Source organism: Drosophila innubila, chromosome X (genome assembly GCF_004354385.1).
Source record: "Drosophila innubila isolate TH190305 chromosome X, UK_Dinn_1.0, whole genome shotgun sequence".
In the NCBI taxonomy this organism is placed as follows: Eukaryota; Metazoa; Arthropoda; class Insecta; order Diptera; family Drosophilidae; genus Drosophila; species Drosophila innubila.
The window spans coordinates 18,680,365-18,708,019 of record NC_047626.1 but is presented as its reverse complement, the minus strand read 5'-3'; the positions used below and the strand labels follow the sequence as shown (position 1 = coordinate 18,708,019).

At 35.1% G+C, this 27,655-nt stretch overlaps 3 protein-coding genes across 6 annotated transcripts in view; 2 read left to right on the top strand and 1 right to left on the bottom strand.

Moving 5' to 3' along the window:
* The window catches only part of LOC117794169 (neuroglian), a 45,367-nt gene extending 25,999 nt beyond the window's left edge, over positions 1-19,368 (bottom strand). For 3 of the 4 annotated variants that reach the window (XR_004618372.1, XM_034634685.1, XM_034634687.1), the window contains exons 1-2: positions 19,271-19,368; positions 584-1,001 (exon numbers count right to left, since the gene is read on the bottom strand). Coding sequence is in view for 3 of the 4 variants with exons in the window: in XM_034634685.1 (XP_034490576.1) it covers positions 584-653 (70 nt within the window). In the remaining variant the exon portion in view is untranslated. Of the gene's footprint in view, positions 1-583; positions 1,002-19,263 lie in introns of all 4 variants that reach the window. The other variant, XM_034634686.1, reaches the window with a different exon arrangement.
* LOC117794170 (serine/arginine repetitive matrix protein 1) lies at positions 2,517-7,128 on the top strand. The gene is made up of 3 exons (XM_034634689.1): positions 2,517-2,695; positions 3,551-6,628; positions 6,709-7,128. The coding sequence occupies exons 1-3, from the start codon at positions 2,581-2,583 to the stop codon at positions 6,765-6,767; spliced, it is 3,252 nt and encodes a 1,083-aa protein (XP_034490580.1). The 5' UTR covers positions 2,517-2,580; the 3' UTR covers positions 6,768-7,128.
* An 833-nt stretch (positions 19,369-20,201) lies between the features above and the next one.
* LOC117787789 (fatty acid hydroxylase domain-containing protein 2) lies at positions 20,202-26,900 on the top strand. Its single transcript, XM_034626406.1, has 5 exons — positions 20,202-20,515; positions 21,417-21,487; positions 23,138-23,313; positions 23,394-23,848; positions 26,226-26,900. The coding sequence occupies exons 1-5, from the start codon at positions 20,202-20,204 to the stop codon at positions 26,374-26,376; spliced, it is 1,167 nt and encodes a 388-aa protein (XP_034482297.1). The 3' UTR covers positions 26,377-26,900.
* Positions 26,901-27,655: the final 755 nt, after the last annotated feature.

Below are 27,655 nucleotides of genomic sequence, written 5' to 3'. Positions count from 1 at the left end.
CCCCAGAGATCAGAGCTTAGCATAACTATAATAAAGACAAGTTCCTCAATTGACAAAACTCTTCCTAATGCTAGAAATGTTCTTCTAACCAATAGTTTACGTAAAGATAGACAAAGTAGATTTGAAAAGAAGTAGTTGAAGTTGTTTTCACTAAAAAGAAGAGCAAATTACTGTCATTTGGCATATTTTTTGGTTAAGTAGATTTACTAATCAAATTAACATAAATTAATCAAGTTTTAAGAGCGTATTTTTCAATCAAAGATTAAGATCGAATGAACTTAATGGGAATATATATAACTTGACATAGAAATTGATAAGGCTTAAAAACAATATTTAATTGACAGCACATTATAAATTGTAAAAATGCAGTAAAGGCATTTTTGTCAAATACGCAATATATTACAATGTATTAGATGTGAGCCGGAGATACTCTCGTGCTTAATTAAAGTTACATGAATTTTATTGCAGGGAGCTCAATTATAGTAAGTGATCTGATGCATTTTATGGCATTTCTTGGCTTTTGTATTATTTCAGTATTTTCCCAAATACGAGTACTTGTAATAATTATAATAATTCAACTTACTCATTGCCGTTGTGCTGCCCAAAATGGCAGCTACTAATATCGCGGCCAGCATCGTTGACTGCCGCCGCATTTTGGTTGTTGTTCTTCTTCCTGTTGTTGTTGTTGTTGTTATTGTTGTCGTTGTCGATTCACTCACACACTACCAGGTAGGTGTATCTGTGAGTGTGTGTCTGTGTTTCTGTGTGCCCCACCGTCTCTGGCACTCTTCTTCTTCTTCTTGAACTAAGGAGAATCTACAACTATTCTGCGCAGTTGTATTGTCAATTTCGTATTGCGATTATTGTACTGTCTGTGTGGAATGTTTTCTACTGCTTTCTTATTTTGTTTTGTTTTCGATTTTCTGTCTTCGGTTCTCACAATTTTCCACACTAATGAAAATTGCAGTCAAGTGAACGTTTTTCCTTTCGGCATGTATGCACTATGTTATTTGTAGAAGAAGCAGAATTGGATGAGAATCAACAACACATTGAGCCACTTTTTACACCTTAATGCTAACGACGCGAGACGACGACGACGCAACTACAAAAAGTTTAAAAACACTTTTCAGCATCTCTATATATTATATAGCAGTAAAAGTTTATTGTGCTTGTCTGCAAATAGAAGAAGAGAAAAGAAAAAAAATATTATTATTATTATTATTATTAATATCATTAAGTATTATGTTGTTGATTTCGACAAGGAAAGTATTGTTTAATGTCTAACAGATGCTGTATACTTCCCACCAAATATTTTATCCGTTGCTTTCAAATATTAAAACGAAACAAAATATATTCAGATTTTGCAAAAATTTATTTTAAGCACTCTATGCCAGATGGCACTCAAGTTAATATACAACAAAATTCATATATATGCATATCTGACATTTTGTTTAGTGAATCAAGTAAATAATATTGGAAATATTTTACAACACAATATTGCTTTAATATTAATTTAAAATATTGCAAGAAACGCAACAGTTTTCCCATATAATTGAATATTTTTCTATTCCATTGACCAGTGCAAAATTAAAAAGTTTTCAAGCTGATGACATATTTTTACGATTAAATCCCGTTTTCAAATATTTAATCAATATGGTTTCTATCTCGATAATATTATTGGTTCAGAGATAAAGAGCTGGGATGATAATGTCATTTATTCGTGACTCTAGGATTGTTTAGATAGCTTTAGATACCTATTTTACGAACTTAAGAAAAAAAAAAGGACTCAAGGTTATGTCAAAAAAATGTAATTAGTTAGCAATCGCTACAAAAATTTCAATCAATTATTGTCCTACTTGTCTAAAAGAAAACTATCAACGCCGATGTAAATCCAGCTTAGTATGGTATATACTATATAGTGTAATTGCAATAAATCTTGTTCCCTTGAAATCCAGCTCAATGTATTGGTATCACACAAAACAACCAAACAAATGACCAATCGAACAACCGACTGACCGACCGTCAGAGCACGACTTAAAAATCGATTATTGCAATTATTACTTTGCGACTTTTCCTTGGCGAATAACGAGAACCGAGAATCGTCGACGACGACGATGTCATCGGAAGTGGTCAACAACATTTTGCTGGGCAATGTGCCAGACTGTCAGAGAGACAGACAGACAGACGGACAGACAGACAGACAGACGGACAGCAAAGTGTCAATGAATCAATTGGAAAATGCGCCCAACTACACTAAAAATACTTGTCGTTGGAAGAGGGAAGGGTTCGGTGATTGCGTCGTCATAGACCTAATTCCCAAATGCCATTCAATGGAAAATGTGTCAGACTGATAGACACAGGGCCAATACACGGCCAGTTAGCATTGGAATGCCACAAAAAGGGTTACAAATGAAACTGAAAAAGCGCAGAAAGAAAACAAAAACAGACGCTAATTGAATTAGCGTTAAACGTAAACGGATCTCCTCCAGTTCCCAGCTAACATCAAACTGGCTAAAATGCTGCACTGCAACGGACGTTTTCGGTTGTTATTCCCGCAATAGAATCACAACAGAATCATCAATGAGTCACCATCTGCCACAGGATTCGCAGCATGGGGAGCGTGGCAGCCACAGCAATCGTGGCATCATGGATTTACGTAATCTCTGCCAGCGTCTGGATGTGGATAGTCTCAAAGGTGAGCCTTGGCAACATGGTTCAACATCTCAAAATTATACAATCAACCTAATTTGAATTACTTCAGTTGTGTCAACAAAAAAACAACGAAACGAAACTGTTGTACAAAATTATACAGTAAAGTTTAAAAACTCTAATTTGTGCACTTTTTATGCTCCAAAAAATATTTTTTGGTACCTTATTAAACTTATTATCAACAGAACTAGTTCGTGAACTATAAATATGTCATTAAAAAACTCTCAAAAACTAATAAATTAAAAAAACGAATATAATTTAGATAAAAGTGTGTCCAAAAACGGATTTATTTGAATAAAAACTTTGAAAACTCTCCAATTTGTGGACATTTTTTTAGCGCCAAAAAATATAATTTCTAATAATTACGTCTATTCTCCACAGAGTCATAAAAGTGACATTCGAAACACCCCAATAATATGCAAATTAGTTTACGAATGTGATTTAAATCAGTTCACTTGTTTCAAAAAAGAAAAGATTCTGAAATACTAAATAGTAAAGTTCGAAAACTCTCAAAATATAAGCCGCAAATAAAAAACTATTTACTTGAATGTTTAAAGGAACTTACTCACAAACTATAAGAGCGAAGTTGTTGAAATTGCTCGGACTTTAGACAGACTATTTCAGTTTATTATTCAAATATTTTTGTTGAGTTTAAAATTTAAAAAATCTTAAATCATAGAGCGATAACTAATTAAAACTGCCCAGTTTTGAGACAGATTTTTATTAAATTTAGATAATGTATTTAGTAATTTTGCGCTTCTTAATCGTTGGTAAAAATTACTCAAATCTCAGACTGATTTATCTCAGTGTACTATTTATATTTTTGTCTCTTCCCTGCTAGCCAAATTGCCATCGTTGTCACAATTGAAGTTGCCAAAATCGTTGCCCAAACTTCGTGGAGCGCGTCGCATCTTTCGCAGTTCCCGCGAGAATGTCAACGCCAATTCAGGGTCAGGTCAAGGGTCAGCTGCAGCGACTGGAGGAGGCGTAGGAGGAGTAGCAACTGGAGGATTAGCTGTGCCTCAAGCACAGTTCATTAATCGAACGCCGCAACGCATTTCGACAATCAGTTCGCTGATGCACGAAGAGGCGGTGGGTCATCAGGGTCAACAGGATCATCAGGTGTCGCTGTCGTCACATCATCATCTGCAACCGATTGGGGCAACCTATTGCAGTGCTGGCAGTCTCGATGATGACTATTATGCACCATATGGCAGCAATACAGCGGCACGTGTCTCACGTCCAATTAGTCCCGTTAAGATGCCACCGCCATCTGATGCAGCTGGCGAGGCGCCACAACGTGTCAGTCTGACGCAACGTCTGCAACGTGGCTACAAAAGTCTCAGCGAGCTGCGGCTAAAACATCTGTTTGCCAAGCAAACAACAATTCGACGGGATGGCATCGAGGTTCAACATTATGTGGAGCAATACGAGAGGGATCGACGGGTCGAGCAGTTGGCGCAGGCACGAAGAGATCGACAGATTGCCGACAATTATGACATACACATAAGAACGTTGCCCATAACACGGCAGAATACGCTAAGGCTCGAGGGAAAGGAGAAGGAGGGCATTGTGGAGCAAGTGCAGCGACGTCATGCGGAGCTCAGTGGCGATGAGAGTGGCTTGGAGACGCCACCAGCGCCAGCAGCAGCATTGCGGCGCAAGAAACCCGGCATAGCTGCCACAAGATTCGGCAAAGTGCGTCAGCCACCGCTACAGATGCCGGTGGAGCAGCAACTGGAGGAGCACACGGAGAAGTCAGCTATGCGTCAAGCGATGCGGCAGAATCTTAAACGTTTGCGTAAATCCATTAAGCGAGTGCATCAACAACAACAACAACCAAGACAAACGACAGATGACACTGATAATGATGATGATGGGGATGAAGAGATTAAGATGAGATCCAGATCCAGCACGGCCAGCACATTGCGTGCACGCTTGAGAAGATTCACGTCCAGTGAGCAACTGCAGCAGCGTTGGCGCAAAAGTTTCAAGGCCAGCGAACCACAGCCAAGTGATATCGAAGCTCGTCGAAGATCGCAAGCAGGAGAAACCGGAGGAGCCGCTTCTGGTGGTGTCGCTGCCCAGCTGGAGCGTACAATGACCAAGCTGAATGAGAAGATGCATCAGCTCAAGTTTTTTCAGCACTTCGGTGGAAGGACACCGCGGGCATCGCAGGAATTGGGCAATAAACCCAACACAGTGGGACGTGAACCCATCGAGATTGATGATGAGGAGCTGGCGGGAACCTATCATCACAGCGACAGCAGCAGCGACGACAGTGGACACGAGGATGCATTCGGACAGGAGGAGGAGGAGCATCAACAACAACAGCAGCCACCAGAAGAGCAATCTCCCATGCTGGTCAAGCATCAGACAATGGCAACGCTTGCACAGCTCCAGGCACACTCATCAACGGCTTGGAGCAGTGAGTCCCTCGAGGAGGATGGCTCTGTGGACCAACAGTTGGCATCCACCGCCTCCGATTATCCTCGTGTCCTCATCCACCAACAGCATACGGATGCCTACGAGTCCACATTGATAATAGCGGTTACGACAACGCCACCATCGCCATCGACGCCATCGGTACCATCAGTACCATCGACACCACCAGCACCACCACAAGCACGCAGCACTCTTCATCAGTGGGTGCCCAACGAACAGATCATTGCCGGCTTCAAGGAGCAACAATTGCCAACTGGCATTTGGCCAGCGCCGGCTTTGTATAAGCCCAAGAGCGTAGACATCTTCGAGAGCGATGGCGGAGCAGCCTTTGCCGACTTCGATGAGGCGTTGCGCAATGCACCCGTGCTGAGGATTAGCGCCGGCAGCAGCTTGGACAGCAACGAGGATGCTTATGACAGCAGCTCGCGGTTGACGAGGATTCGGGTGCAGACGGCAAGGATTGGCAACAGCTGTGAGAGTCTCATGGAACAGCAGCCGCTGGAAGATGATGATGTAGAGGAGGAGGAAGAGGAGGAGGAAGATGAGGAGGAAGAGGAGGAGGAAGAGCCGGATGGGGACGATGAAGGCGAGCAGGAAGAAGCGAAGCAAGAGAAAGAAAAGCAGAAGAAGAAAGAAGATCTGGTGTCGGAACGTCCGCCATCGGTGTCACCACCACCACCACCCTTGCCACAGCGACGTCCACCGCCACCCGCTATCATGGCGCCCATCTATGATGCAGTGCCTCCGCCATTGCCCATTAGCAAGCCACCAACAATAGCTGCCCCCGTTTCCACTTCTCCATCACCCGTGCCAACTCCCACAGCTTCGGTGGCCAGATTGCCACAGCGCAGCATCTCAATGACACGTCCTGGCAAGCCGCTGGTCAAGACCAGCTCACTGCGTCTCACCTACAAAGAACAGATGCATCCCGGTGATGTCGGCAAGGTCAACAAATTGATCTCACGCTTTGAGGGCAGACCACGACTCTGTGCACGTCGCCTCCATAGCGAGGAGTTGACCATTTGCAGTGATGAGGAATCGGAGGAACTGCCGCCGACGCCAACGCCAGCCAATGTCAAGCGAAATAACAATATACCCGACATTGTAACCACTCAACCCGTCAACAACAGCAACAGCAACAACAACAACAACAATAATAATAATAATAATAGTACTCTATGTGAGGATTCAATTCAACAGCAGATTCAATTGAACTTGGATCGACAGAATTCAAATTGTAGTCGCAGTGAATATGGCTCCCCCCTCTCGTATCCACAACGACGCAGCTCAACACCCACCATGCTCATCACGACAAGTGGTTCATCGAAAGCTCTAGCACCACAATCACCACAGCAATCCCAATCCCAATCCCAGCCACAATCACAGCTGCTGCAGCAACGGGCACAGGCTCGACGTAGTCGACGTTCCATGACCCGCGACGATGACAACTTTTACAGCTTTGACAGCGATGAAGGTGTGTATTCCATACCCAATTCCCCCCAATAAATATGGCATAAATCATTTTGCTCTCATATCTATTTATGTTTCTTGTAGAGAACAGCTACTACTCCATTAGTCCCTCTAGCAGCAGTCGCTATGTGGTGGAGATTTGAACATGGAACGATTAGACCATAAATCCATAAGGAATTCTCGATCAAAAAGCACCAACAATCAAAAATCAACGTAATTCTCAAACGACAGAAATTCTAAAATAGATATGCTGACGATTTTCACATATATCAAATGATTCTTCAGTCTAAAATCACACGAGAAATCCTAAAGCTTAAAGTAAAACTTAAGGAATAGACTTGAGTTTGGCTTATATACAAAGCGGAAGAATCTTCTTCAAACTTATAAAGAAAAAAAAAACAGATATCCAAACTCTTGATAGTTGGTTACGCTGTAAATTTGACTTTAAGATTCTTCCTCTGTATATCACATACCAAAGAAATTCTCAATTAAAAACCATCCAAACTTAAGGTTCAAAGAAAAGAACCCAAATTCAAATTCTTAAATTGGGTTAAGAATTGATAAGCCTGAGTTTTGATTATAGAATTTTTGATTTTAATAAGAAAACTCATAAGTAAAATACCCAAGATATTCTATATTGCAAAAAATAACTTAATCTATATCTAAACTTGAAATTTAATCATGGAATTTCTCAACTTCACTGAAGAGCTAAATTTCTGTAGAAAATTTGGTCTTTAAGAAATATAAACAAAAATAAAATAAAATATATATATAAATTTTATATTTATTACAGATTTAGTTAAGCATATTACTTAGACTTAAGACAATATGAACACTAAAAAAACATTATTTAATTTTTTTTTCTACTATTAAGAAAAAATTGAAAGATATGTATTAAAAATATGTATAAGGAAACAAATTCTCTGGCTGTGAAATTTTTTTGGATCGTTGCGAATGGTTCGGCAGTTGATTAATGCTCTACCTAATGGGGGTTGTTTCAGGGTGTGCGCACGCGCCAGCTGACACTCTACCGTGATCCGGGGGTGGTTGCAAACGATCCTCAGGGTGGCAACCCCTCCCAGCCGAGCATGCACCCCTATCCAGACAAAGAATCTTTCATTGACTGCATCACTGAACGCGGTTAAATTGATAATGTATGCAAATTAATTAATTAAAACTTCACTCCACTGCCGTCATGGGTGGCAACCCTGTCCATGGTAGAACGGGGTATGTTTAAGATCTGCTTTCAAATGTTACAAATTCTCGAAGAGGAAAAAAGCTACATTTGGCAACCCTAAGACTCAGTTGGATAAATAAAAAAAACCAAACATAGAAATATTTCATTTGTTTTTATTCTAATAAAATTAACAGGGTATTTAACAAAAAATTTTAAGTATACGTGTGTTAATGTTTATTTAAATTATTAATTGAGGATGTAACATATTTTTTAACAGTAGAGTTTTTAGATTGAGGGAGAAATAAAAACGAAGACAAAACTAATAGTGTAACCCACATATTATTATTATAAATTTTTATGTAAACCTTTGTTGTGGTACATTTTAATTACAGTATTTTAAAAATTTGTCAGAAATTACAAACTGTTATTAAACCGAATTGGAGAATATATTTTAAATGACTTAATGTTAATCACTGTGTACTCTTTGAATTGAAACTGAGCGACTCCCAAAGTCATCCATAGTGTGATTAATCAAAATTTGGGGGAATTGTGTTACTTGACTGAACTTCTCATACTTGTGACTGACATTTGATTGATAAAATGAATGTCCAACTCCAATTTGACTTTTATTTGTATGTCAATCAAGTTTGTATGCAATTTTCTTACAGTGCAATGATTCATTATTGAAACTAGCATTAGACTTCTCACATCTGACGGCACTTTGCATATGCTTGGGTTTTTGTTTTTGCTTTTGCCGCATTGCCTTGCTTTTCATTTTATTTATGGATACTGTATGGACGTATTATTTCTTTTTACTTTGTGATATTGAAACATGGCCTTGGCCCTTTAGATGCAATATGTCGCATTTGACCAAACCCCTTCCACTTTTGGGTCACTTGAGGCAGCTTTGCATCTGTCTCGTTCACACTGATTTGCCACAGTTCTGGTTGATTAAGCGGCTTACGGCTAAGCAGACTACCACATTTAGTTGCCTGAACTGAGCTGAAGCAGGCTCTTGAGTCAACAATGCGCATACGCCTCGTATGACTAATTCGATTGCTTGCAACTGTGCAACTGTGCAACTGTGTTGAACGAATCTCTAGAACGTGCCTAATTAAAAGGAATTCATAGTTGTTGCCCCAGTCGACCTGCCCGCATTCGAGCGTATTAAATACCAATAAATATTGTAAATTGAGGCAAAATACACACACACACACACACAAATTAGGGGGTGTGTAATTCATTATATACTGTTATATACATATATTTAAAAGTCTTGCCACACCAGCAGAAACTTCTCATTCATCGTCATCAAGATTCACATCAACATCATTGTCATTGACTTTTGGGCAATTAATTTGAAAGTCGTTTATCAACCAAACAGCAGCTAGGCTATCAAATTGAGAGATTACAGCGGGGGATAAGCGGTGGGGGTAGGGGTAAGGGTAAGCCCATAAGTCCAGACAGATGCTGGCTCAAGTAAATAGAGCAAATGCCATTATTCGTAGTATGTCCAGACGCAATTTTGTTTTGTTTGCAAGTAGCCAACAAATATGAAAGGAGCTCTGGACGGGGGAAAGGGCATAGGACAAAAGTGCTACGAAAATGTAATGAATCAGTCATCACACAAATATATATATATATGTATATATGCATCTATACGGTAACTGTATATATACTTTATATCCTGTTTCACTGTGTACATTCAACCCTCGACTACAAAGTTATTTGACACGCGACTGGGATATGGGAAAATGGGAATTGGGATCTGGCACAGGGAATCGCACGGGAACTGTGACTGTGACTGTGACTAGAGGGGATGTTACCCCTCAATTTGGTCAGCCGGCACAGGCACCAGCAACGGCAACGTCACCGGCACCTACCTACCTACCTATCTACCCTATCTCATCCCCTTATCCCAATCCCATATGCTATCCCTCTGGACAAAACGATGTGATGTCGTCTAATCAAACTGTTGTGCACAACCAACCACCAGCACTACCAAAGGTTGGGATCGTTAATGGTCGGTGGTTTTCGGGTTTTTCAATTTACTTTTTGTGTGTTTGTGTGGTGTCAGACCAATGCTGTCATTTAAGCTATTTTATAGCTACACTTAACCATTTTTAACTGCAAAAGTGTAAACAATTTTAGTATTGCTTTTGGATTAACATAGCATCAGATCATTTCACTATATTTAAAAAAAATTCTTTGCTTTAAATATTTTAAGGGTTTACGAAAAATGTCATTTGTCATTAGGAAAATACCACTAACACAATTATTTTATTGACTTCATTTACTGAAAAATAAAAAAGCAAACGTAAAAAAATTGAAATTTTACTTTATGTTGTTGATACTATATATTGTTGATAAAAATGCGATTCACCTATACAAAAAAAAAATTAAAATTATAAAATTTACTGAACAATGAAAAAAAAACGTAAAATAATTGAAATTTTACTTTATGTTGTTGATACTATATATTGTTGATAAAATTCGATTCACCTATACAAAAAAAAAATTAACAAAATACCAAAATAGTTTTTTTTATTTAAATTTTTAACCTATAGTACGCATTTTTTGATACTTGTATGACTTTTAAGCTATTTCTAGCTACAATTTTTGATCAAATTTATTATTTTAGCCATTGAAATTCTGGCAACACTGGGTCATCGAGAGAAAAACCACAGTACCTGAATTAACTGAACGATGGCATGAATTGTTTATGAATCACTGTTTGGGCTACTTTGTTATTAACGTGCTAATACATTGGTCTACCAGACCCACTTCCAACCTCTTCCCCCTCCCCTTTGTCCTTTACAATTATACGGCATATTAGTTACGCCCTCATTTGACACCTGATAAATAATTTAATAAAAAAAAAAGATTTTACACAGGTTTTATGCAAATTTGTAACTGCAATACGAAATACACTTGAACCACTTTTTGAACCGGTTTTAATGGTATCACATACTCAACACTACATCTTCATGCACTTGCTGCATGCGATTGTTGGAAGCTTTAAAGCTTCAAGTAGAGCTTTCCATGCCATTAATATTAGCACATTTTTTCATGCACAAATTCACTTTTTTTCGCTTTCAAATTCAAACTAAATAATTACTGAAGTACAGTTAAGCTAGACTAACACGATTTTCTTAAAGTCGAATTTTGTAGAACTTAAATCACATCAAATCGCAGTGACTTTGAGAATAAAAAGTCTTCAGAATTTATATTCCATAAATAGAAGCAAAAAATTGTTTTATTTTATAGAAAAATCTTTTCTCATTACTTATCCAAAAATATCAATATTTAATATTAAATAATTAAAAATGTTAATGTTCTTTTAACACATGATTTTGTTATGAAAAATGTAATTTCAATGATCTTAATATTCTACAATTTCAATCTTTGAAATTAAATTTAAACTAAAAAAGTTTAAAACAAAAGGTATTAAAATTTCATAATATATTGAGTTGAGCATTAAAATTTGTTGTAACTAAGTCTAACAATAATAAAAAAAATTCCTTATTGATAATAAATCTATAATTCAAATCCACAAAAACTTTTGTTTTGCATTATGTTGATAAATACATATAAGCGATGTTCAACTGTATTTTCATTGAATTTTATTCAAAATGTTTGAATTTTTTAAGCTGCTTTGCGGTTCGATAATGCAAAATATGATGGCAATGCAAATTCTAATGCCAGTGGTGGCGTGCCACACAGATGCCCCACGCCTGTGGTGACTCAGACACAGACCCACATATAATCCATTATATAAAATATTTGTATATACTATGCATATATATACATCGGTCTGTCTGTCAATATGCATGCATATATGCAAATTAGTCACCTTACGCTGAGGCTGCTTTTAACTAAATTTGCCAAATGGTTGCAGACGTTGTCCCCCTATTTCCCCTCCTCACCTCTCTTTACCTCCCAGGGGTGATGGATGGAAATGGGGAAAAGCTGTGGGGAGGTTTTTGCAGCTTGGGTTTCCGGACCACATTGAGAGTTCAATGCACTGACAACTGCAACCATAATGCAATTTATGAAATGACGCCAACTGGCAACGGAAGGCGCAAAGCGGCTAACGACAACAACAACAACAACTGCAATAACAACAACAACAATATTATTATTTAATAATGACGTTCCCAATGTTCATGATGATGATAATGATGATATTGACAACGACATCGGGCAGCTGTGCAACGTATCACATTTACCCGCTATAAAAAAACCCACAAAACGGAAGCTTGAGGTTAAAAGACAATCTATTTGATATATCGACAAACGTGTTCAAGACCAGATTCAAGAAATAGTTTTAATGTTAAAGAGGGGTAATGATAATAATGCACCATGTAGAATAAGCTCAACAAACATATTAATTAGTACAAGTAATGTTTCAAATGTGATTAAACACTTAATCAACTTAACTTGCATATTTTAATATAAAGCTGATGTGATTTTAATTGAATTAATTGTTTACATGTTTCAATTCAATCCAAATATCAATTAAGATATCATAATAACTTCCAAGATTATTTAATTCATTTTTACCATGAATTCAAATTGAAAAAATTTCTTCAGATTACATTTTACTCAAATTCATATCTTAATATATTTTTTGACTTCATCTTAACTATCATTAAACTATATTTATAAGATGACCTTACATTAATTTATTTTTTTTTAATCATGTGGAAATTTTTGATATTAAAAATTTTCATTGTCAAATGTTCACTTTTAATCGAATCTTAATAATGTTGTTAGCGTGAAACAACACTTTAAATTTAATTCAGAGACTTTACAATAAAACATCATGTCAAATTTAAAAAAAGTTTTGATATATGCGCCCACTTTACTTTGAAAGCTTTGAGCTTTGTTTCACTCGCTAGCTTAGCAAATGAACAGCTGGCGAAGAGTGCTTAACGCATTCTCAATAAGCTCAACTTTTTGATCTGTTTTATTTTTAGCTTTTACTGCTTTTATCTTTGTCGCATTCGTGGGAGCAGAGAGCGTGTGAGAGTGTGAAGAGCTTAGCTCAACTCACGGCTGACTCAGAAAGTTTAGCTCGATGATAATTTTTGATCTGTTCTGTGACTGTATCTTTGTGTTGATTGTATCAACGGACACACCCATTCAAAAACTGACAAGTTTACGGTGTGACATGCTCTTTTTCTGCTCGCATCTCTTCTTTGAATTTAAGCTGACAAATTCAGTTTTGAATAAAAATAAACAGAGAATTTATTAACTTCAGATAAGCAAAATATTGTGTCATTATTTTATCAACGAGTTTTAGTTACAATCTGATTGAAAACTATTCTATATTTGATTTGTATTGTTTTCTTACTCATCTGTATAGTTTTTATGTCATAATTATCTAATATTCAGCTTAAAAAAACCTTATTTTAAAAAAATTTTTATGAAACTTAAAAAAATGTATAATTAATACTTAAAAAATTATAATCGTTACGGTTCTTGCGATTTAGTCAACTTTCTCATTTGGTTAAGAAAACAAAGTTGACCACGTTTTAACCCAAATGACAAGTGGCCAAGTGGCAAGTAGCAATCGTTGGCCATAAAAAACAAGACCGAAACAAACAAACAGTGATACTTATAAAAACAACAAAACAAGAAGAACAAGCAGCAGAAGAAGAATAAGAGGCACTTAGTTGGTGGCATGCAGCGAATGCAAATTCATTTTTTTTTCTTTTTTGGTTTTTTTTTTTTGCTGTTGTTTTGTTTTAGCCATGTGATGTGTGCAACTGTGCCACATGAATGGTTAGTGAGATTTTGAGTTCCGACCACTTGAAAGTGCAATGCACTCGACGCCGGCAGCGCAACGGTAATAATGTGCCCGCAAATGATAATAAAACATGCGAAAAAAAAAAGCAGAAAAAGAAGCAAAAAAAAAAAGGAGAAAAAAAAACAAACATTAAGCGGCAACAACGGGGCAGAGCCGCTAAAACCGCAGCAAACGCACAGTTGTAGTTGTAGTTGTAATTGTTGCTGTTATCGTTGTTGCTGCTTATGTTGTTGTTGTTGCTTTTACCTCCTAGCTGAGGTCGTCGTCCAACTAACCGCCAGGTAAACAACAACGTTGGCCAGCCCAAAAGCTCTTTACATGCCGCAAAGTTGCAAACTGTTGCTCTATTTAATAAATACGCCAGCTAAAAAAAAGCTAATAATAATATATGCATAAGAGCGTGTTGAGGATAATTGTTCAAATATAACACGAAATATTTTAGTTTGTGCAAATTTTAATGTGCGACAATCAAATACCCTCGATTAAGGCGTGAAAAAATCATGTCTGCATTTAGAGACAATTTTCAGCTTGTTTAATCTAATTTATTTTATTAAATTTAAATATTCCCTGCATCAAAATTAAAAAAGTCACATTTTAAAATTAATGGCTTAATAATATAAAAAAGTTTAAGAAAGAATGTATGCAAGTAATAGATACCCACCTAGGTTCAACTTTCAGATAGAATGTCAAATGAGTTCAACTATTATTGATTACTTTTATACTATCAAGAAACAAATTTTAAAATCATCATTAACACATAATACATATATAAGCTTTCAGTTACAGGGTATATTCTATATTCTATATTCTCAAGCTATAGCACAATTGTTTCTTTTGTTTTTATTGAAATAGGCTATTATTAATTGTTCTAATTTCAGCTTCAATTCAACCCAAAACAAAATACATTTTCTAAGTCCTTCTCCTCACTTCAAAATCTTCTTAGCTCTAATTTCATTCAATATATTTTTTATGGCCTCCCTAATGAACTTTGCTACAATTCTCGCATGTCTTCATGTATCTTTATCAAGTCATCTTACACTTTTACATCTACTCGTATCGTTTGCTCTCCATGGTCATATTAATCACCAGCTCGACATGGATTGTTGGTTTATTTAAAACAAATTCAAGGCTTTTTTTTTTGTTGTATTTTTATCTTTAACCATTTTACTTTAAAAAAAAACAAAAATTTTATTGCTTCAAAATTTTGTAGCCTGTTCCGATTAATAAAATACGCTTGTTATCAATATTTTTGCATAGCTCTGAAAACTCAGATATATTTGAAACAGTTTTAAATAAGTAGTTGTTCAAAATGTAGTTGACATTTTGGGGGCATCTAGCCTTTCGTCAATAGACTGTTACCTCGTGAAGAGGTTTTTTTTTTTGGAAGATTTTCTTTTTTCTTTTGAAGCGATAAAGGAAATAAAACCATTAAATAAGCACACCAAGTTGTATGAGCGAATATTGTTGTTGCTGCTGTTGTTGGTGATGTCATTCGCCGGCCTGGCATTTGTTTATGAGCTTGTTCAGTTTGTTTGTTTATTTGTTTGTTTGTATGTATTTATGTCTGTGTGTGCATATTTCCTGCTCCAAGGCAAAATTGTTGGCACTTTTATTGATTTTCCTTTTTTGTAGGCCGGCAAAAGGATTTGTTAAATGTAGGGGGAGTGAGGGGAGGGTCAGCTCAGTGCTTAAGGCGTGTCAAGCATGCAACAAACTAAGCGAAATGACATCATTACGCGATGGGGCAACAACAACAAATAACCGAATGGTGCCAGGACTTTTTGTCATTCATTCTGAAGTCAAATTTCAAGCCGAAAAGTGAACGCATATTTTTTTCTTTTGGTATTCGTTTCGTTGTGTGGCTTTTGACAGTTTCTTCTTGCCCATAAGCGTAGGAGAGCCAGGCAATAGGAGAATGAGCGAATGAGGGAATTAAGAGAATGCCGGTTGCTCGCATGACGCAATCATCAGCATCGTGTGGCAAAGCAGCTGTTTGGCAAATTCAATAACGACGACAACGAGCGAAAACGAAGACGAAGACGATGAAGATCAAGAGAACGTTATAATCTCCACATGGCAGCCAAAAGATGTATCTGGCAAATACACAACCACTGAGACAGCTACAAATAGAGCGTCGGTTATAAAACATAAACACATCGATATGATCGCAAAAAATACGAAGAAACAAGAGCATTTAATAAAAAAAAACGTACAAATACTTATTTACTCAATTAAAATACGAAACAATTTTTACGTTTTGAGTTGTATTACTGTACATATTTATTTCTGGGGCGTCTCGTTTTAATTATAAAAAAACATTAGCATAAATCATATGTAGAAAAGAATTCACATCGATGATATCATAAAGGAGAAACAGAATTTGAGATTGAACCAAAGACAATTCTACTAAAGGTTATAATGAAAAATATACATGTTAACGATCTCGAATGATGCAATAAATTCAGATAAAAAAGCTTATAATAATTTTAAGATCATTTCGAAAATAGACGATAGTGGAGAGTTACTTGGGTTATGGTAGGTCAGTGCGAATTGTTAATCGATTAACATATTGATGGAAGAATTTCTTAAAACTGTAGTTTATTAAGAGATCATTGATCGATTCTTGTGATAATATAACAGTTTCTATTTCAATGCAATTCTACTTATTGGCTAATTTCAGCTCACAGTTGACAAATTAGAACAGTGCAGGGAGAGAGAGAGACAGAAAGAATGTTAGGTGGGGTGAACAGAGCGATAGAAAAATAAATATGGTAATGTCGAATGTCAAATGGCAAATAACAAATAACAAATGACAATAAAAAATAAACGAGGCATGACGATCAAAATGAATATACCAAATGCATGACACACTCACTCTCTATTTCTCTCTATCTATGTGTTTCTTTCTCTCATTTTCAACAATTTTAATTATGTTGCCACCATAATTTTATATACATTAATTAAAGAAATGCGTTCTGTCCAAAATATATAGAAATATTTTTCGGTTTCATGTTGTGTTATCACTTTCAATTGAAGGTCGAAATTATAATTAAGTTCAATAGGGGAGGCCATAGTGCTAATTAAAGAAAGTCTAACAGTTTAGTATACTTTTTGTTATACAATATTTAATGTGTAATTGTTCTAAGTCTTTTAAGAATCAGATCAGAATATAGAAGGCAATAAATAATTCTCGGAATTATTCCCATAAAAGCTTTTTGAAATCAATGTTTGATAAATGATTTTAATTAAATTACTATATATTTTAAAAAATATATATAACATTACTAAAAAGAAAAAAAGGCCTTTATTAAAGAGTATAATAACATATTATGTTGTTTAATGGGGCCAATCGTAAATGCGAAAAAGCGAAATGAAAAATCTGTGCTAAATGTGAACAGCACAAAAATGTATACAGATTTGGCTTAAAACTTTGCTATAAACATACTGAGGTATACCTTTGGTATAGAGAAGTGCTCGGTATAACAACAAAGAAACAAAAAACTTCGCTTGCTGAATCTATCTATCTATCTATCTATCTTATTTTATCATCATCTCGCGCACAGTGGTTTCATGACTTTTCAATGATGATGTCATTAAAACTGAACCGATAAAAAAACAAAAACAAAACAAATTGCTTATTATTTATTTTTATTTTGTTTTTGGTGAAGATCTTGGCACACACACATGCAGAGTATACATACATGAATATGTATGTTTTTAAATTGTTCAGGTTTAGGCAGTTGACATAACCCCAAAACTTGGCCAATTTAATCAATGTACGTGTACATATGTATGTATGTATATACATTTATATATTTACATGTTATGCTATGAAGTTTTGTGACCAAGTTATAATTGTGACCCTCAATAAAAGACATACTAAGCTAATTTTGGGCCCTGGCGCTGTCGCTGTCAGCGTCGGCGTCAGCTGCTAACACCGCTGGGGCGTAACGGGCGCGCAGAACTGATGACGTCGTCAGCGTTGCGTCGCTGCTGCTGCGATGACCACATGGATGGCGTATAGAGCACAATAAAATCGTTTTTAAGTTAAAATAATTTACAATAAATAAAAACACAGCAACAAAATCAAGAAACAAACTCAAAATAAATGAGTATCATCGACAGCGGCAGCGACGCTGACAGCGCTGATCTCTAGATCGCTGTCTAGCTGATGTCGTCAGTCTGCGCTGCAGCCCCACCTTAGTGGACGCTCACACACACACACACACACACACACACACACAGACATAGAGAGTACAATGAGCGCGAATTAAGCTTGTACATATGTATATGCACGTAAGCTACAATTGTATGTGTGCCTATGTGTGTGTTAGTGCGACTGTTCGTATTGGTGTTGGTTTGTGTTATTTTCGTGTTTGACAGCGGCTGCTACTTTTTTATGTTTTCTAGCTAAACCTGTTTTGAGCCAACCAACAAAAACAACAACAAAATGTCTACCCAAGCTCGTTGTTGTTAGAGAGAAAGGGAGTATAAGAGCAAGAAAGAAAGAGAGCGAACTGCGGAATGTGTATGATTTTCTAATTTATACAAATAATAGTATAATAAAAAATGTTGCAACTCTGTTGTCAACTTACCTGAGTGTTATTGTCCTGAGTGTAATTGTAATTGCTATTAACTAACTAACATCAACAACAACAACAACTGTGGCAGCCAGCAAGTGTCTGAAACTGAAACTCGCAAAAGGCCAAAAAGAGACAAACAAAATAAAAGCCGTTCAAAACACGCACACATTTAAAAACCGACGTCGTAGCGCGGCGTCACGACCAGGTAAGCAAGAGAGGCTCTCACAATAAGTGAGAGGAATGCAAGAGAGCGCGAGTGCAACTCTATTCAATTCAACTCGATTTGAGTCGAGTTAAAACTGTGGCTTTGATGCGCACGTACACACATATATTTGTATGTGTAAGCATGTAAGACACATATACATACATTTGCACAGCATGAAAACAGCATAGTTTTCAATAAACTGCGCAAAGCTGACTTGGCTTTTGACTCCAACTTCGACTTTGAGTGAGTTTTCGACTCTTTTGTTTTGTGTGTGTGTGTGTGTTTTTGTTGTACAGCCAACTGAGCAAATAAACGCAAAGTTTAAAGCTTAATTATTTGAAGGTGTTGTTGTTGTGTTGCCTGTCGCTTTCGCTGCTGTTGCTGCTTCAGTAGTTGTTGTTGTTGTTGTTGCAATTGGATGCTGCCTGGCGTCCTACGCCTCGTTTTTGTCATCGTCGACGTCGTTATTGTTGTTGCTGTTGTTGTTCACTTGAATTTGCGCTCATTTTGTTTCATAGTAAATTGGCTATGTTGTTGTTTAAATTAATTTTTGGGCGCGGTGCCCGCTCATAAATATATATACACACACTCATACGCTCATACAAATTCACCTACAACAGTTAGCATTAACTTAATACAAATTTAAAAAAGTAAAAAAAAAAAAATATAAAAGATACTTTGATGCTCATTGGTAAATTCGTTTTTTAATTGAGCTTAGGCCAAATTCAATTGTTGTATGTATTATTTTGTGTATGTATTTGTATATAGCAGCAAATTTAAATAACAACAATTCTTAAACACACATACACATAGCACAAGAAAAAAATTGAAACAAGTAAATAAGAAAATTTTCTATGCCAACAACTAACTGCACACACGGGCGTCAGTCTCTCTCGCTCAGACCGGCGCTGCTGCTGTTGCTGGTATACACATACAAGCTAAGCACAACCGCGCGCAACAAAAACAAAATGAAGACTGTTCTTAGAGAGTGACAGCGAGCTGCATCAGCCATTTGGTTAAAATGTTTTTGAAAAGCGGTCACACTAATCTATGGAGCTCTGGTAGTTAAAAAATACTATATCAGTATTAATTAGAAGGCGTTATTGGTCGCGTGTGGTCACACTGGAAAGTTTAAATGTAGGTGAATGTAAATTTCAATATGCAATAACTTTGAAATAAATTAATAATTTGATGAAAATTTAAAATTCGAAATTAGGTTAAATTAAGGAAAACATTTTTATGAAGGTTTGAAGTTCGTCATCCACAGGGGAAAGAAGTTACAAAAAAATTTTATAATTAGTCAAATTTTTATAAATAGGAAATTCAGATTGAAAAGGGTATTATTTAGTACAAATCACAAGAAATATAATGAAGTGGCAGCCGTGTTTCCAATCAAACTTACGATAGCCAGCTTATCGTATATCGATTACGCACAGGGTTGCTAGGACATTTAACAGCGAATATAAGAGAGATTGTGTGTGAGCTTTCAGGCAAAGAGCAAACCAAAAGAAATTCCAAAAAAAATAAAAACAGATTTTAGCGGCACGAGAATAATTTTGTTGCAACGCATGTCAAGAGTTAACAACAAATGCTGGTCATTTGTTTTTGTAGAATGTTTGAACTGTCCAACATTTACACTCACAACGTTTAGTTAAAGCAACGGAAAAATCGAAGTGCTTTAAATGTCAAGGACAACAAAAAGCATAACAAAACTTACAACAAAGACAACAACACAAAGGAACCTTTGCAGTCATAGCGAGAAAAGTCGAATGTAAAAGTAACTCGAAAAGTCGATCAAATATGTCTACAAATCCTACATATGCAACACCCGCCCAAAAGCCGCCAAATAATAGCAGCGGCAATAACAGCAACAACAGCAATGTTATCGGCGAATCGAAAGTCGTTGCAGGTGCTGCGGCTGCGGCTGCTCACACATCGCTGGATGTGAGTGGGACGGCAGCGACGCCAAAAATGCAACCCGCCGCACCGGCAACCGCCCAGGGTTGGACAGATGAGGTGGACAGTCCATTGTGGCTTTCCTCATTGCATAGTGTCATTTTCATCATCACATGCGCTTTGGCCGTCTTCATATTGTTTCGCAATGTGCTGACTTGGTAAGTTTAAAACAATATGTTTGTATGTTCATCAACGCTTAAATTTTAACGATAAAAACCGTTACGTTAAGCTTTGATCGTTCTTACAGCTAAGCTGTTAAGCTTTAAAAGCTTCACCGGCTTACAGTTCAGCGATCAACAGTTGGCGCCATTTTAAAATTGAAAATCAATTATTTAAAAACATTCTAATAAATTTAATAATGGTTGTTTTATTATCTTTTATTTCGATTGTTGGACATTTATAAATATGAAAGGAAATGATAAAAGTATGTCTTAAAGTTCGTAATAAAAAAAAAGGAATTCCAATTTAAATTTAATTAAAAAAGTATTTAAAAAGAGAATAATGTCAAAATATTGTACAAATTGTAAATAATAGTTAAAAAGTTCAACAAATCAGATAAACTTAGAATGGATTCGTTGCTCTCTTTCCACTACAAAAATTGTGTAAGCTCTTTTGCGTTTTTACTTTTACTCTTAGTACTTAACAAAAAGTAAAATTTATTCCATAACTTTTAAAAACAAATACAATACAAAGCATGAAGAAATTAGTTTTTTTTGCGGATTTCGATAGATGAATTAATTTAAAATGTTCGTGTCAGCCAAGGTAAATTTTGGTTGTATAACTTGTATTGTATTATCTTGGAAAAAATTTGTAAGAACGCAAAAAGAATAAAGTTTGTATGTACACTTAATAGTAAAAAGAGTATATAACTTTATTCACTCGTTGAAGCCTTTTTCATTCTGATCGTTAAGCTTAAAATAACGGACATATATACGGATACAGCGCTGTCACTGTGATCGTGGCCTGCATTGTCTTCCTTTTTTTACTCTCTCTTTCTCATATACACACACACATGCGTGGAGGTCTGAGCTACGCTTTCCCATTATACCCCAAAATCAGTTGCTCAGTCACTTTGCGACCGCTGACAGAGAGACAAGCTTTAGAACGGGACAAGTTCATTGATAAATTTGGTAAGTATTGACGAAAAAGTGTATATTTAAATAAGTGAGTAAATATATCCGTGAGTGCGCATGCACTCACGTCTTTATTTGTGCATGTGTGTGTGTGTGTATCTCTGTATTTGTCATTTAACGTCAGATATCACAAATTGCACTTTTGCCTTCCATTCATAAGCAACAACCACAATATCAACAACAACAAAAGCAAACAAAGTCAACAATAAACGGCAACCGTTTTGTTTACTAATTCGCACACACATACAATCAAACACACACGGGCACACAAATATGCACAGTTGGTGCTCACAGACAAAGTCTGAATTGCGGGAAACGTCGATTACACTATGCCGCATTTATCAAGTTTATACGAAAGCTTAAATCGGTTTAAATTAAATCAATTTGACTTGCATGGAATTTAAAAACACTGCTTAAGGCTTTTTGCTTTTTAAGCCCTTTAATCATTTTTCGAGTCTCTTTTTTATAAGGCGAAACGAGCTTTAGCTGACTTATAAATTTGGTACTTAATATTATGTGATGAATCGAGCAAAAGGCCGTTAAATAATCTTTAAATTCATGTTGTTTACTTTTATTTATTTAAATAGAATGTTTTTATTATTATTATCACAGCAGCCAGAATTGTACAAACAATGAGCATAACTTGATTTATGAATTTAAACATTTTTTTTTGTTGATACAACAATATCAGTTACTTTGTCGTTGGCTCAGCGATTACTCATTCAACCAACTATATAATTTACAGCAATTTAAATATATTACTTAACGTGATGTTGTGCAAAACATAATTGTAACAAGATATATTTTGTTAAGTTATTTAAATCGTAATCATTATTAAATCAGACCTGTGATAAACAAGTCTTAAATTCAGTTGAGAGTAATCTTTTTTTTTTTTGTTGCTAAAGTATTTTTCTATTGAAATATTAATGGTGAAAGTGCCAAGAAATATGTGGTTATTGTTATTATAATTAAATTTTTAATTAGCTAGGTTAACTGTGTTTTCATCTTAAGTGTGCATTTTTCAACAAATTGTTGTGCATTTGTTGTTTAGATTTACGGCCTGACTCCAGCAGGCCCGAAAATAAAAATTCCTGTTAAATTACACATAAAAAAAACTACAGGAATATTTTTCGTTTTTTGTTTTTATATTATAGGCCTTTAGGGCCGGTTTTTCAATGTCTAGTAAAGGGGTTTGATAACTATATCAGAGATATTTTGACGAAAAATATATAGAAATTTATATTAAATTTCCAAATATCTCTTTGATAAAATTTAAGGAGCCATTGAAAGTTTCCTATAGTTGTGGTAAATTGTTTCGAAAATGTCTTCATAGTTTTGCTCCAATTGAGCTTTCTTTTGAATTTTCCAGCTTAGTGGTGAAATGTTTCATAAATTTCTTAATAATATCGTACTCAATGTAAAGGGCTGTCTATTTCTACTTGGACTATGCACTGATTGCCAATCATTTAGCTAGTCAGTCATAACAAAGAGTTTTATATATGTATGTGTGATAGCGTTAAGTCAATATTATTTATTGTTGCACAAGACATATTATTACGTTGTAGATTTATTAGAACCTTAGAAAACCTTATTGCATAAAAACGGCACGTACTAAAAAATATAATAATAATTTGCTTGGGTTTACAGGCGATGATCCGATGATGTTATGGGTCTTTGGCACAACGCTATTCACAATGATCGTCTACTGGACTGTGGGTGGCATTTATACATTCATGGATCTGACCAATCGGCCGGCCTGTCTGCGTAAATATAAAATTCAGCCGGGAACCAATGAACCCGTTGAAGCTGGACGTTTAATGAAGGTGACAAGTCGCATTTGTGATTGCCATAAATTGATTTTAAATTGAGTTTGGAATCCGCATTGATTTATTCACTATTGCAGGTCATTTGGCGTGTGATCTGCAATCAAATATTTGTCGGCATACCATTGGCATATCTGAGCTACAAATTGATGACAGTCCGGGGATTGAGCGATATTCGGGAGCTACCGACATTCCATTGGGTGTGCTTTGAGCTAACCGTTTGCATTCTGATGGAGGAGCTGGGATTCTACTATTCCCATCGCTTGCTTCATCACAAGCACATCTATAAGTTTATACACAAACAACATCATGAATGGACAGCTCCGATATCGGTGACGGCAATTTATTGTCATCCAATTGAACATATATTTAGCAATCTATTGCCACCGTTTCTGGGCGTATTCTTAATGGGCAGCCATGTGGCCACGGCCTGGTTATGGTTCGCTCTGGCCATATTATCCACACTCAATGCACACTCTGGATATCATTTGCCCTTCTTTCCCAGCCCCGAGGCACATGATTTTCATCATCTGAAGTGAGTATGCCGGACCAATATACCTGTTGTATACTCTTGTATACTCTTATCACGAAAATACCATAGAAACACTGCATTAAAAATCAATATTATTGTTTGTTTTGTTTATTAAATTATTTTCGACCAAGATTCGATTTCGATGGTAAGGGTCCCCTCTTTGAAATTTTGAGAATTCAAAATTTTAAATCTCAAGTTTTCACTTTTAATCAACTCCTTATATCGTAATTAGTATAAAACAACACTTTAAACTTGATTCTGAGACCTTTCATTTTTTTGTAAAAAATCATGTGAAATTCATTAAAAAAAAGGACTTGTAAAGTGGCTAAATCCGAAGTCTGACCAACTTCAAACTGTCATAACTTGATCAAAACTGAACCGATTTTTAAGTGGAACGTCATTTTAATCATCATTTGGCATTTTTATTCATTCTGCATTTAAATTTTAATAAATTCTTAAAAAAAAATATTTTTCCCTAGTTTCTACAAGATATTTATTTCGATGCTAAGGGTCCCCCCTTTGAAATTTTGAAAATTCAAAATTTTAAATCTCAAGTTTTCACTTTTAACCAACTCCTTATATCGTAATTAGTATAAAACAACACTTTAAACTTGATTCTGAGACCTTTCATTTTTTTGTAAAAAATCGTGTGAAATTCAACAAAAAAAAGGACTTGTAGAGTGGCTAAATCCGAAGTCTGACCAACTTCAAACTGTCATAGCTTGATCAAAACTGAACCGATTTTTAAGTGGAACTTCATTTTAATCATCATTTGGCATTTTTATTCATTCTGCATTTAAATTTTAATAAATTCTTAAAAAAAATATTTTCCCTAGTTTCTACAAGATATTTATTTCGATGCTAAGGGTCCCCTTTGAAATTTTGAAAATTCAAAATTTTAAATCTCAAGTTTTCACTTTTAACCAACTCCTTATATCGTAATTAGTATAAAACAACACTTTAAACTTGATTCTGAGACCTTTCATTTTTTTGTAAAAAATCGTGTGAAATTCAACAAAAAAAGGACTTGTAAAGTGGCTAAATCCGAAGTCTGACCAACTTCAAACTGTCATAACTTGATCAAAACTAAGCCGATTTTCAAGTGGAACGTAATTTTATCAATTTTTGGCATTTTTATTCATTCTGCATTTAAATTTTATTAAATTCTTAAAAAAAAATATTTTTCCCTAGTTTCTACAAGATATTTATTTCGATGCTAAGGGTCCCCCCTTTGAAATTTTGAAAATTCAAAATTTTAAATCTCAAGTTTTCACTTTTAACCAACTCCTTATATCGTAATTAGTATAAAACAACACTTTAAACTTGATTCTGAGACCTTTCATTTTTTTGTAAAAAATCGTGTGAAATTCAACAAAAAAAAGGACTTGTAAAGTGGCTAAATCCGAAGTCTGACCAACTTCAAACTGTCATAACTTGATCAAAACTGAACCGATTTTTAAGTGGAACGTCATTTTAATCATCATTTGGCATTTTTATTCATTCTGCATTTAAATTTTAATAAATTCTTAAAAAAAAATATTTTTCCCTAGTTTCTACAAGATATTTATTTCGATGCTAAGGGTCCCCCCTTTGAAATTTTGAAAATTCAAAATTTTAAATCTCAAGTTTTCACTTTTAACCAACTCCTTATATCGTAATTAGTATAAAACAACACTTTAAACTTGATTCTGAGACCTTTCATTTTTTTGTAAAAAATCATGTGAAACCCAACAAAAAAAAGGACTTGTAAAGTGGCTAAATCCGAAGTCTGACCAACTTCAAACTGTCATAACTTGATCATAACTGAACCGATTTTTAAGTGGAACGTCATTTTAATCATCATTTGGCATTTTTATTCATTCTGCATTTAAATTTTATTAAATTCTTAAAAAAAAATATTTTTTCCTAGTTTCTACTAGATATTTATTTCGATGCTAAATTTCCTCTGAAATTTTGAAAATTCAAAATTTTAAATCTGAAGTTTTCACTTTAAATCAAATCCTTATATCGTAATTAGTACAAAACAACACTTTAAACTTGATTTGAGAGACCATTAATTTTTTTGTAAGAAAATTATGTGAAATTGAACAAAAATTTTGACTTGTAACTGAAATAGAACTTTTTACCGAAATAGTTATTTCGGGACGTACCGGAACCGTAACCGTAACCTATATTTGTTTCGGTTTGATTCCCTGATATAAACTTAAGTATAATGAGCGTATTTGTTCTAAAAAATGTCGGTGTATATCGGAAAATAATGTAGCTGTATTTGGAATAATTGGTTGAAAATAAATTTTTTACTTTAAAAAAGTTTTGTTTTTCAAGATGTTTAAATAAATAAATTGAAAATTTTTATTTTATTAATAAAACTTCTTCTCAGATTCAACAACTGCTTTGGCGTGCTGGGCGTCTTGGATCGTTTACATGGGACGGATTCACTTTTCCGTGCCACAAAATCATATGCGCGACACATAATGATGCTGAGCTTTGTGCCACCACGCGATGCCTTTCCCGACTCCACAATGAAGTGAAGAAGTGATCCCTCAAATTTACTCTCTTGTTAGTTGTCGACATTATTTCTTACTCTGTATGCATACATATAATTATCTATATATATACACACATTAAGTACGTAAAGATCCCTTATGTATTTATATATATATAAATATTTATATGGATTTGTGTATGTAATTTTTTTTTACTGGCATTTCTATATGTGTATACTTCATTGTGATAATAACCAGGCAGAATCGCGATCAAGAATCGATTTTATAGACATTATAAATGACGAAAAGTTAAATGATAAACGATAAATTATACAAGAAAATGTAAAATGTAAAAAAACCGTAGAGTTACTTGAAAAGAAGACACAACACCCAAAAAAAAAAAACAAAAACACTATAGTAGTTAAGCATAATTGTATGTACGAGTGTTATATTTATGAATGTATGTACACACACACACACACACCCACACAGCACCAACTTAAACTATACCTAATAATAATCAACTACGTGTAATAAATAAGACAGTATCACTGCACATCAAAACAAAATGCGAAAATAGCTGAACTTTGGGCGTTTTTATTGTTTTTGTAACACCGCGGATCGAAAATATACTTGGCTAATCTATGATTATAATTATACTTAGCAATAGGTAGTCTTTAAAATAACACAACAACTTGATAAGCAACCTAATCGATACACTGACGATAGAAAAAAAAACCAAAGAAAGCTACACAGCTCAAGAAGTGCGCTACGATTCTAAAAGATTATCATCAATCAAGAAAATGACACTTTCATCAATTTTTATATAAGGCTGCAAACCTCACAGAATCGCTTAGCTTTTTTGAGTTTTTCCGAGCCGCATTAGATCTCTTTCTTGAAATAAGTATTCGGCTCGAACAAAAAATGTATATACAAAGATAAAATACTATTTTATTTTTTTTTTAGCTTGATTTTGAAATATTGATAACATAATAATAAATTTTCTATTTTAATTTTAGTTTTATTTCGTAAATTTATAGTCTCCAAAAGTCAAGAATTAATTTGAAAACAATTGAGGAATTAAAATATTTTTTTTTGTATAAAATTAAACAAATTTAAAATATATGTTATATTTATGGTTTCAGAACTTTTCAAAATTTTCTAGGTTTGCAGCCTGTTAATATCTTATGTAAACAGTGTGTGGCTTTTTAAAAAGATATTTCATATATTTGTTGCCACTTTTAAGAAAGTTTCTACAGATCGTCACCGGCTGCTTTTAAAAACACATATGTCCACTTAGATGTACCGCATAACGGACCATTCA

What these genes read in the sequence shown, in the direction of transcription:
- LOC117787789 (XM_034626406.1), top strand. Translation starts at nt 20,202, where the DNA reads ATGTCTACAAATCCTACATATGCAACACCCGCCCAAAAGCCGCCAAAT. An exon ending in TTTCGCAATGTGCTGACTTG is followed by an intron (nt 20,516 to 21,416) that starts GTAAGTTTAAAA and finishes CCCCAAAATCAG; the next exon opens with TTGCTCAGTCACTTTGCGAC. An exon ending in CATGATTTTCATCATCTGAA is followed by an intron (nt 23,849 to 26,225) that starts GTGAGTATGCCG and finishes ACTTCTTCTCAG; the next exon opens with ATTCAACAACTGCTTTGGCG.
- LOC117794170 (XM_034634689.1), top strand. Translation starts at nt 2,581, where the DNA reads ATGAGTCACCATCTGCCACAGGATTCGCAGCATGGGGAGCGTGGCAGC. An exon ending in GGATGTGGATAGTCTCAAAG is followed by an intron (nt 2,696 to 3,550) that starts GTGAGCCTTGGC and finishes CTTCCCTGCTAG; the next exon opens with CCAAATTGCCATCGTTGTCA. An exon ending in CAGCTTTGACAGCGATGAAG is followed by an intron (nt 6,629 to 6,708) that starts GTGTGTATTCCA and finishes TGTTTCTTGTAG; the next exon opens with AGAACAGCTACTACTCCATT.